This window comes from Amphiprion ocellaris, chromosome 23, assembly GCF_022539595.1.
Source record: "Amphiprion ocellaris isolate individual 3 ecotype Okinawa chromosome 23, ASM2253959v1, whole genome shotgun sequence".
NCBI classification, from domain to species: Eukaryota; Metazoa; Chordata; class Actinopteri; family Pomacentridae; genus Amphiprion; species Amphiprion ocellaris.
In genome coordinates, this window is record NC_072788.1 from 25,459,041 (window position 1) to 25,471,724 (window position 12,684).

The window sequence follows — 12,684 nt, forward strand, 5'->3', positions numbered from 1 at the left end:
ACTGCAGTAATCTGAGTATTAATACACCAAAACTGCAGTAATCTGAGTATTAATACACGAAAACTACAATAATATGAATATTAATACACCAAAACTACAATAATATGAATATTAATACACCAAAACTGCAGTAATCTGAGTATTAATACACCAAAACTGCAGTAATCTGAGTATTAATACACGAAAACTACAATAATATGAATATTAATACACCAGAACTACAATAACTGAATATAAGGTTGTAGTATTTCTACTGTTAGGTTGTAGTATTTGTAGAGGAGGAATGTTCTTAGTGCAGCATTCAGTCTGAGAACATTAGAACAGAACATTCTGACAACGTTTGGAACAAACATCTGGAGAACCTCAGACATCACCAGTGGAGCAAGAGAGGGAGGGGCCAGGAAACCCCTGGAAGTCAGGAAACACACACATAGAAACACACACTGAAACACACACAGAAACACACACTGAAACACACACAGAAACACACACATAGAAACACACACTGAAACACACACATAGAAACACACTGAAACACGCACACAAACACACACATAGAAACACACATAGAAACACACACATAGAAACACACACTGAAACACACACATAGAAACACACATAAACACACATAGAAACACACACAAAAACACACACTGAAACACACATAAACACACACATAGGAACACATGATATAATTTAACTGCAGTTTGATTTCACTACAGGTTTAAATATAATATAATACAATATAATATAATATAATATAATATAATATAATACAATATAATATAATATAATATAATATAATATAATATAATATAATATAATATAATATAATATAATATAATATAATATAATATAATATAATATAATATAGTATAATATAATATAATATAATATAATATAATATAATATAATATAATATAATATAATATAATATAATATAATATAATATAATATAATATAATATAGTATAATATAATATAATATAATATAATATAATATAATATAATATAATATAATATAATATAATATAATATAATATAATATAATATAATTTAATTTAATTTAACTGCAGTTTGCTTGACTTCACCACAGGTTTATATCTAATATAAAATAACATAAAATGCAAATAACAAACTTTAACTGCTGCCAGCACTAGTTTAACTTTAACGTGTAATATTTAATTATCATGAGAAAAAATTCAATTTCATGAGGAAAAACGCTGCATTTTTCTGTCCAATATTTCCCTATCATGTGTGACATCTTGTGTATTTTGTGTAATATTTGACTTTTTGTGGGCGATATTTCATCTTCCTGTGTTATTTTAATTTTACCTCCACCATTTGATCACTATGTTCACAGCTGAACTTCAGACACACAGAGTAACTTTAAATGACATATAACTTTTTTTCTAATCAGTGAGTTTGTCAGGAAAAGTCTCCAGCGGAGTCCTGACTTCTAGAAATCAACACTCAGAGTCGTCTCTCAAGTCAAACCAAAGTTTTCCTCGTGGAAAGGAATCAACATGAAGACAGCACAGTCTGCACAGTAAACAAGGCCAGAAACAGCGTTGCTTTTCTACAGGCACATAAACATGAGCTAGAAGTGTCCAGATGTTCACAGCTGGGTACAACATCTGGTTCTGTCCTGTCTTTAAATGATTCAACCAATCACAGATTAGAGCCTCACCTGTGACAAATACTGTAATTAACTCATTCCCAGGTGTTATAAAAAGAACCGCAGAACATCAGACCTTCATGTGAAGTCCAACCTGACCTCTGACAACATGGCAAAGATCCAACCACAGACCATCAAGAACCTGAAGACTCAGTCTGCTGCTGAGGAGGAGGACATCCTTAATGTATCCAGACATCAAGAGCAGAGGAAAAGAAAAAGATCTGAAGAAACTGGAGACGTTCATGACAAGCCCAGGTCAGGTAGACCCTGTAAGAGAACCGTTAGAGAAGACCGTCTGTTGCTTCGATGGTCCAGGGTATCTGCTAGAACACATGGTGATGTCCATGGACGAATTAGTCCTCAGAAACCAGCGTTAAACAGAAGACAGCAAATTTACCAAAACCCACAGCTTCTAGAAAGGAAGGACGATGGAAAAGTGTCAGAAGGTTGATTTTTCTGATGAATCCTCCAGTGAACTGGATCCCAATAGATGCAAATGCTGTAGAAGACCTGATGGAACCCACATGAACCCAAGATTCACCCAGAAAACGGTCAAGTTTGGTGGAGGAGAGATCTGGGTTTGGGGTTCCATCCAGTATGGGGGTGAATGAAAAAGATCTGCAGAGTGGATGTAAACATCTACAGCCTGAAGAATCAAGAAGTTCCTGCTGCCCATTACATCCCAAACCACAAGAGACAGTAAATTCTGCTGCAGATGGAGCTCCTGGTCATTCTTCAGCTTCCATGTCAAAGATCCTGAGAGCAAAGAAGGTCCAGGTGGTCCAGGGTTGGTCAGTCCAGTCACCTGACATGAACGTTACCGAGCATAAAGGGTAAGATGAAGGCTTGGAAGATGGAACCAGAGAATCTTGATGAACTCTGGGAGTCCTGCAGCTCCAGATGACTTCATCAGTGAGTTATTTGAGTTGTTGGTGCTCATGGGACTCAGAGATAATATTAATTGTTTTTTGTGGTCTTTATGTTTTGAAGTTTTTGTGGCTCAATAATAAATAGAATCAATGATAAAACTCAATGAATGATGCTAAGCTTTATTTTGGTAGAACAAGCATCATCATTTGACTTTCATATAAACTATATCTGATTCCATCTGATCCACTACGAGTGAAGCTGTGATTTATTGTTCCTACAACGTGGACAAGACTTTAATCAGGGACTGTATTTGTGGTTTAAACGCCAGCATCATATATTTATAAAGTAAACCTGAGATTAGAGTGTTTGTGGACGGAGATAAAACAAGTTTCCTACAGGGACTACTTTCACAGGCGGATGGATCCACATCTCCAGCAAAACAATGAATGAAATATGGCATCAAAGCTTAAAAATCAGTGGAATACTAAGAAGTTAGAAAGTGTTAAACTGTGAAAATAAGAGCAAATATCTGTAAAATAACGAGACTTCTAGACCATTTAAAGGCAGCAAATCTGTAAACAGCTTTCATTTGATATTTCCTGTGATATAAAAATAATTTTAAAAATGGTTTACCATTTCCATGCTTCATATTCATTATTTCTGCCTTTCAAATAACGGCAGTTGAGTGTAAAATAATGATTTTTATGTGGATTTAAAGACAGAACATCAGGTCATGACAATATCTACAGTTTTGGTCAACATGTGAATTTGTACTTTTTTCTGTGATTTCAGTGGTTATTATTTGTAGTTTAATAAAACTGGTTAAATCTGTGAAATAATAACAGTCAACAGTTTAAATACAAAACAAAACACTGTTCCAGGTTGTTTTGTTGACAGTGAAAACCTACAGGGATCCTGCAGAGGGCGCTGTTACTCTGTGAGACTCTACTGCTGCTCGGAACTGAAGTAGAAGGAACCCACTCATTAACAGATCTTAGACCAAACAGCAGTTTAACAGAGGAAAACACAAAAAAACAACAAAAAATACACATAAAATAACCACAAATACATAAAATAACCACAAATACATAAAATAACCACAAAAATACACAAAACAACCACAAAGAGATGCAAAACGACCACAAAAAATACAGAAAAATGACCACAAAGAGACACAAAACAACCACAGAGATGCAAAACGACCACAAAAAATACAGAAAAATGACCACAAAGAGACACAAAACAACAAAAAACAAATTGTCCAAAATTCTGTATCTGTGGTTGTTTTGCGTATTTTTGTGTTTTTGTGTGTCTTTGTGGTTAGTCTGTGTCTCTTTGTAGTCATTTTGTGTCTCTTTGTGGTTGTTTTGTCTGTTTTTGTGGTTGTTTTGTGTGTTTGTGGTTGTTCTGTGTCTCTTTGTAGTCATTTTGTGTCTCTTTGTAGTCATTTTGTGTCTCTTTGTGGTTGTTCTGTGTCTCTTTGTGGCTGTTTTGTGTGTCTGTGTCTGTGTCTGATACGTCTCGTCTGCATCTCTGAAGCTAATAAACGTTGAAGCTGTTTTCCATCTTCTGGATCTCCATCAACACCTGGTTCCTCCTGGAGGATGAACTGGATTGTAGGTTTCCGTGCAGGTCAGACGTGTTCAGGCGGTGTTCCTCCGTGTGAGGCGGGCCAGTCCGGTCCTGAAGGAGCCCCCCCTGGTGGCGAGCAGCGAGGCGTCCCTCATGCTGTCCCTGAAGGTCCTGGTGGCGTAGTAGTAGAGCAGGGGGTTGGCCACGCTGTTGGAGGCGGCCAGGCAGAGCGTCACCACCGTGGCCCTCTGCAGCCGCAGCGTCACGCCGCAGCTCCAGCGGCCGCAGACGGCGTGCAGGTGCAGCGACCGCACCGCGTGGTAGGGCAGGAAGCAGACCAGGAAGGTGGCCGTCACCATGGCGACCAGGTGCACGGAGCGCAGCCGCCTGCGTCTGCTGCTGCTGCCGCCGCCACGGGGGGCGGAGCCAAACATCAGGCGACGAACCAGGTCGCTGTAGCAGCTGATGATGGTGAGGAAGGGGAGGAGGAAGCCGACGACCAATCCCACGTAGTTTAGGATGAGGAGGCGGGACCAGGAGGACGGAGTGGACGGCTCAAAGCAGCGCAGCGCCCCCTTCCTGCCCACAGCAGAACCGCAGGTTTAAACGTGAAGGAGTCGACAGGAAAAACAACAAATGTAGGAAAAAAGGTCATTTTAATGTATTTATTTAAAGGAGCTTCATTATGTTTTGTTTGATGTCATCTCTGCTTCAGAAAACAGATTTTAGACGTCTGAAGTCGTATTAACACCAAACAGCAGTTTAAACAGTGGAAAACACACAAAACAACGACAAAGACACACAAAATGTCCAAAATATCTCTCTTTGTGGTCGTTTTGTGTCTCTTTGTGGTTGTTTTGTGTCTCTTTGTGGTCGTTTTGTGTCTCTTTGTGGTTGTTTTGCAGTGGCGTGCACAGACAGACACCAGGTGGCGCTACAGCACCTGCCCCTTGCCCTCAGTATCAAGCAGGTGCCCTCCACGTCTCAGCTTTTTAAAATTTAAACATTAAACACACACACAGACACACACAGACACACAACCCGTGCCGCGCCGTGACTCGCCCCGTCTCGTAACGTGAACACGGGGAACGGACACGCGTGTAGCAGCAGCTGATCAGCCCATATAGACTGCAGCCTCCAACCAGGTAACACTAAATGAATCCAGTGTTCATCAGCCTCAGTTGCCCCACGGTGCATTTATGTGTCTCTGTTGTGTAGCAGTCTGTCTCATGCAGCACTAAACAACTTAAATTAGCCAACTGCCCCCGCTTAATTAATTAAACGACCTAATGTGATGACGATGACCTCACAACCATGTTATCTGATGAACTGGTCCAGCATATGATCAGGATACTAGAACTGAATATTTAGATTATGTAGGTTTATTATTAGCCTACATCAGGTGGAGGCAACACTTGCTGTGACTTATTTGCTAAATGACAAACAGAAATAGTAGCTTTCTGCCTTGTTGGAGCCTGATGTCAGGAATCAGTCATTGATCTCTTAATTTACCAATCGCAGCATGATCAGAAGGGAAAGAATCTACAGCAGGGAAGCAGCTCTCTGCTCTCCTGGATTAAAAAACATCTCAGGAGGATGAGGAGAAAGATCATGATCATGAAGAACAAAGATCAGAGTCAACATCAGAGTCATGTGAACTGTTTATAGCCTTTTCCTCTAATTTTATTGCGATATCTTAAAAGCTGTTCCTGATTTATTTTGTCAACACAAAGTGATTTGATGGAACTAAATCAGGCAATAGGCTGTATTAGCAAAATATATTATTTTGTAACAACCATGAGTTACTTCTACTTTACAACACTTACAGTAATTTTGTATTTACATTGTTAGGCTATTATTAAAACTCTGACTTTTATTGACCCTTTGTGTGTTTTTATTAAGATGTTAAAATAAATGCTGTTACAGAAAATGTGTTCCTTATTTATCTTATTTTTCCAAATCTCACACCATTTTATGAAGGCAGCCAGTGGTTCTAAACGCTGCACAAGGTGCCTTTAATTCCACTGAGCACCAAAATGTCTGTGCACACCACTGTTGTTTTGTGTTTCTTTGTAGTTGTTTTGTGTCTTCGTGGTTGTTTTGTGTCTATTTATTGTTGTTTTGTGTCTCTCTGTGGTTGTTTTGTGTCTTTGTGGTTGTTTTGTGTCTCTTCATGGTTGTTTTGTGTCTCTTCATGGTTGTTTTGTGTCTGTTTGTGGTTGTTTTGTGTTTCTTTGTAGTTGTTGTGTGTCTTTGTGGTTGCTTTGTGTCTTTTTGTGGTCATTTTGTGTCTCTTTGTGGTTGTTTTGTGTCTCTTAAACTAAATTAGACTCACCTGTGTGTCATCCCATTGGACAGAAACGGGGCGGAGGACACACCCACCAGCATCCACACTCCCAGACAGACCAATAACGTTCGAGTGGGCGTGGCCAGAGTCCGGTGACGGAGGGGGCGGGCCACAGCCAACCAGCGGAGCATGCTCAGTAGAGTGAGGAAGAGGATGCTGGGGGAGGAAGGACGAAGCTTTAGTGTGTGTGTGTGTGTGTGTGTGTGTGTGTGTGTGTGTGTGTGTGTGTGTGTGTGTGTTACCTGGTGTACAGGTTCAGGTAGAAGCCGAACACACACAGTCTGCACAGCCAATCAGAAAAGATCCACTCTCCGCCCCCGATGTAATAAGCCAATCGCAGAGGGAGGGTGAGGGAGAAGCTGCCGTCTGATAGGGCGAGGTTCATCATGACCACGCTGGAGGCGGAGCTTCTGGAAGAGGTTTAAAGATGGAGTCAGAGGCTGAGATGATAACCAAACTACAGTCAGGAGAGTTTTAACAGACACACAAAAAAAACACAAAGAGACACAAGAGAACCACAAAGAGACAAAAAACAACCACAAAGCGACACAAAACAACCACAAAGAGACACAAAACGACCACAAAAAGACACAAAACGACCACAAAGCGACACAAAACAACCACAAAAAGACAAAAAACAACCACAGAGAGACACAAAACGACCACAAAGAGACACAAAACGACCACAAAGAGACAGAAAACAACCACAAAGAGACACAAAACAACCACAAAAAGACACAAAACAACCACAAAGAGACAAGACGACCACAAAAAGACACAAAACGACCACAAAAAGACACAAAACAACCACAAAGAGACACAAAACTACCACAACGAGACACAAAACAACCACAGACACAAAACAACCACAAAGAGACAAGACAACCACAAAGAGACACAAAACAACCACAAAGAGACAAGACAACCACAAAGAGACACAAAACAACCACAAAGAGACAAGACGACCACAAAAAGACACAAAACAACCACAAAGAGACACAAAACTACCACAACGAGACACAAAACAACCACAGACACAAAACAACCACAAAGAGACAAGACAACCACAAAGAGACACAAAACAACCACAAAGAGACAAGACGACCACAAAAAGACACAAAACAACCACAAAGAGACACAAAACTACCACAGACACAAAACAACCACAAAGAGACACAAACATCTACAAAGAGACAGAAAACTACCACGAGACACAAAACAAACACAAAGAGACACAAAACAACCACAAAGAGACAAGACGACCACAAAGAGACACAAACATCTACAAAGAGACAGAAAACACCACCAGGTATGTATTTCCTGTATTTCTAGAAATGAAAGCGTTTCTTTAACCAGTAAATAAAGGTGGAGCAGGAAGAGTTCTGACTGACAGAACAATGAAACTGTGGTAAAACCTGAAGAGCAGCAGGTGATAGAAACATTCCAGGAAGTAGATCAGATATTCTGCAGAACAAAGCTGGTACTGTGGACTCGTCTGAACGCGTCATTATCAGGAGAGAATTATTTAAATCCTCTGGACTCCAACATTCACCACAGTCAGTCTATTAACAGGCTTTATTCTGCTGCAGCATCACGTCTCACTGTTGGTTCTGATATTATTAGTTATTAAATGTCCTGGTCTTTTATAAACTACAGCTACACGTTTAACTGTTGGTATATGATTAATTTATAAAAATACAAATATACAGATTTGGATTAATATTTATTATTTACGTATTTATTTATTATCGGTACACCCTTTTTTCTTTTATTAAAAAAAACATTCAATATTTTTACTGTTAGTATGCCATTAATTAATTAATTATTGTTATTTTTATAATTATTATTGTTGTTGTTAGTAGTATATTGTTGTTGTTGTTATTTTCCCTCTTTATGAAAAATAGAAATTCTTAATTTTTTTTTTCTGTCTAGCATTCTTCTTTTTTATTTTTTTGAACACAGGAACATCTTTTAAATAATAGTAATAATAATAATAATAATAATAATAATAATAATAATAATAATAATAATAATAATAATAATAAAAGTTTCTTTTATTATTGTTGGTGTGCTATTATTTTTTAATGATTAATTTATAGAAAATATCGTGATATTTTTTGATTATTTTAGTTTACATACACCTTTTAAAAAAATTTAATAGATTTTTACTGTTTGGTAGCTCTAATTTTTTTTAACATAATAATAAAATACTAATGATTACAATAATACTTATAATAATAATAATTATTATTATTGCTATTAATATTATTAATATTAATTAGAGTTTAATGACTAGAAAATCTTCTGTTTCTTGTATTTATTTTTTTATTTTGTATATATTTTATTTACTATAGATATACCTATTAATTTAATTTCATTCAAATTATTTTTTAAAAATCAAAAACAATGATTGAAATTAAACATTTTATTGTTGATTTTCCATTAATTTATCCTGCAATTATAGTTGCAGGATTAATTTATATAAAATATTTTGGTGTTTTTTAAAAAATTTATTTACTGTTATTTCACATTAATACACATTTTTAAGAAAATAAAACGTCTTCAGTTGCCCCTTTCTGTTGATAAACCTCTTTTAAAAGATTTAAAAAAACATTTTTTTTAAAACACAAATGCACCTTTAATCTATATATTTGACTCTGGATTCAGATTTTTAAATAATGTGAGATTCTATAAAACACAGAATATGATTGATTGTTGTTGTTTGTTTGTGTTATTTGTGTTGTTTGTTTGTTGACACCTGCGGCCGCCCTGCAGGAAGAACACGGCCAGCGCCCCGATGTTGCAGAGGAACGCCACAGGAAACACCAGCAGGTAGGTGAAGGTATACGCCCGGTACTTGAAGGCGTCGTCGTCATGGAAACACGCCATCAGCGACTCCACGGCGACGGAGGCGTTGCCGTCATCTGCAAAAAAAAACAGGAAGCTGCTGCTGTTTCTTAAACAAAGCAGAGGTCTGAGTTTATTCTGTTTATTCTGTTTATCAGCTGAAATGTAAATCATCAGCTAAAAAAGTCTGAGGAGCAGAGAGACGAAAAAATACCTCCAAAAGTAAAAACGCAGTGAAACTTCACAATAAAATACACATTCTACAATCATCTGCCTCTTTTTGGCCTCATTTTGTGTTCATGAATAGTTATTTTGTGCTTTTTTGTAGTCATTTTGTGTCTCTATGTAGTTGTTTTTTCTCTTTGTGGTTGTTTTATACCTTGTTGTGGTCACTTTGTGTTCATAAATAGTTGTTTTGTGCTTTTTGTTGTCGTTTTGTATTTATAAATAGCTGCTTTATGCATTTTTGTGGTCATTTTGTGTCTCTTTGTAGTTGTGAACCAGCTAACAAAGCTAACAGGTTGCTAATTTAGCCTGAAGAGTAAATGAGCTAACATGTAATGTTTTGTTTTTGTGTCCAAAATGCTAAAGTGTTAAACTGGTATCATTTAAATTAGACTTTAAAAACAAATTTACTCAATCAATACTTTAAAAAACTGTACAATATGAGTAAAAACGCAAATCATGCTAATAATGTTAGCAAAGCTAACTAACTAGCATCAGTTAGGGTTAGCACTTATTTCCCTCTTGCTCTATTCCTGAATAAAAGTTACTGACATATGATTTTTATAACTGTCTCAAGTGACACATCACTTAAATAAAATGGTCTCTATTTGTTTAAATTGTGTTGCATAACTTGCTAGCTCAACCAGGTAACAATGCTAACAGTTAGCTAATATTTAAACCTCAAACTGAGGAGTAAATGATGTGGATAATAATTGAGTAGAATTATTTTCACATTACAGCAAAAAATAATATAAGAAACAAACTCAAAACAATAGCACAATATGGCTAAAAGTGCAAAGCATGCTAGTAACGTTAGCAAAGCTAACTAATTAGCATCAGTTATTGTTAACAGATATTTCCCTCTGGCTCTATTTTTGAATAAAGTTTATTAGCATATGATATTTTTTATCACTATCTCACATGACACATCACTAAAATAAAAAGTTCTACCTGTTTTCATTTTGTTGTGTAACTTGCTAACTGAACCAGCTAACAATGCTAACAGCTAGCTAATGTTTGACCCTCAAAGTGAAGAGTAAATGAGCTAATGTGGATAATAATTGAGTAGAATGAATATCGTATTACAACAACAACAACAAAAAAATTATATAAATATACTGAAAACAACAGCACAATATGGCCAAAACTGCCTAGCATGCTAATATCATAAGCAAAGCTAACCAACTAGCATCACTTAGGGTTAGCAGATAGTTCCCTCTTGCTCTATTTTGAATAAAAACATTAAAAACAACACTAAAATAAAGTGGGTTCTACTTGTTCTAATTTTGTTGTGCAACTTGCTAACTGAACCGGCTAACAATGCTAACATTTGACCTTCAAACTGAGAAGTAAATTAGCTAATGTGGAAGTTGATGCTAACAAGATTTAAATACATGATTAAAGGTGAGCAGAATTCTCTTTTTATCACAGAAAAAGTAAAATAGATAAACTGAAAAACAGTAAAGGTAAAATTACAGCGTATGCTACCAACTTTGATCAGTTTCACATTATTTTGCCCATTAAAAGTAACATTTTTAAAGTTATGCTATAGCTTGTAATGCTAAAACCCAGCTTGTTGGTTTCACAGGTGATCCACATGTTCAGGAATGCAGCAGCTGAGACAGTTTTAGTGGTTTAATTTACACGTTTGACTGTTAAAAACCAAACAACCATCTGTGTAAAAGCATCATCTGACTTTTCTCCTCCCAGCAGCCGGCTGTGGACGATGTTTGTGAGATTTTCCCTCATGAATCCGTCCCCATAAATAAAAATCTGAGTAAAGCAGCTAATGTTGGAGGATAGTTTACTCTGATGCTTGACCTCCACGACCCCAGACTGGCTTTACTCACAACACAGCGACAGGAGAGAAACGTTAAATCATCACCAAACTGCTGCTTCTCAACATCTAAAGAAACCTGGGGAACGTTGGTCGTTGTGTGTCTCTTTGTGGTTGTTTTATGTCTCTTTGTGGTTGTTTTGTGCCTCTTTGTGGTTGTTTTGTGTCTCTGTGGTTGTTGTGTGTCTCTTTGTGGTTGTTTTGTGTCTCTTTGTGGTTGTTTTGTGTCTCTTTTTGTTTATTTTGTGTCTCTGTGGTCATTATGTGCCTCTTTGTTTTAGTTTCGTGTCTGTGGTTGCTTTGGATCTATTTGTGGTCATTTTGTGTCTATTTGTGGTTGTTTTGTGTCTATTTGTGGTTGTTTTGTGTCTATTTGTGGACACTTTATGTCTATTTGTGGTCGTTTTGTGTCTCTTTTTGGTTATTGTGTGTCTCTTTGTGGTTGTTTTGTGTCTCTGTGATTGTTTTGTCTCTCTGTGGTTGTTTTGTCTCTTTGTTGTGTACTTTTAGCTTTAGCTGTGACAGTTTTCATTTATACATAAAACATAGCTTTTACCATGTAAGTTTTCCACACAAACACTGAATCCTCCAGTTCATGGTAACAAAATCTTCCAGACGTTGGACAGAGAATAACAACAACAACAGCAACAACACAAGTGGAGCTAGTTTAGGTTGAAACCCAGCAGCAGAGTCACTGCTGATGAATCCTCCTGTGCTCGGCTCCATTTAAGGCTTCAGAGGGAATTCAACCAGACTCTGATGTGAACCCGAGTTAAAGGCGTCACTCACCGTTCATGTTGGTGCAGCTCTACCTCCGTTCATCCGTTCATCCGTCCGTCCGTCCGTCTGAGCTCTTCTTCCTCCTCGGACAGCGTTTGTGGGTGTTACGTTCACTGGAGGTTTTCCCTGGAAGCAGTGATCTGGGCAGTAAACCAACTCTGCTGCTTTCATACATTCACTGCAGCACCAGGAAGCTCTGAGCCTCTGAACCAAACAACGTAAAAATATGCAGAAATTGTCCACAGTTACCTGATAACTGTCCAAAATGACTCAAAATGTGTGTGTTATTTTCCAAAAATACTTCAAACTTGTTCTGAATAATTAAAAATCTGTGAAACATGGCTTAAAATTTTATCAAAATGGCTTGAAACTTCAAAACTTATCCAACACAACAAAAACTTTCCTAAGAGCACTCAAAAATTGTCAAACATCACTCAAACTGTAAGGACTCCAAGCAGTTCCTAAATTACCTGAAACCTCTCCAAAAGCACTCATAATGTGCCTAAAATGTCCCAATATTTGTCCATAA

At 37.2% G+C, this 12,684-nt stretch overlaps 1 protein-coding gene across 1 annotated transcript; it reads right to left on the reverse strand.

Annotated features, from left to right (window-relative positions):
- Positions 1-1,415: 1,415 nt before the first annotated feature.
- Positions 1,416-12,281, reverse strand: cysltr3 (cysteinyl leukotriene receptor 3). The gene is made up of 5 exons (XM_023274246.3): positions 12,165-12,281; positions 9,225-9,390; positions 6,709-6,876; positions 6,455-6,622; positions 1,416-4,698 (listed from the first exon to the last, which is right to left on the reverse strand). The coding sequence occupies exons 1-5, from the start codon at positions 12,169-12,171 to the stop codon at positions 4,191-4,193; spliced, it is 1,017 nt and encodes a 338-aa protein (XP_023130014.2). The 5' UTR covers positions 12,172-12,281; the 3' UTR covers positions 1,416-4,190.
- Between the last annotated feature and the right edge of the window lie 403 nt (positions 12,282-12,684).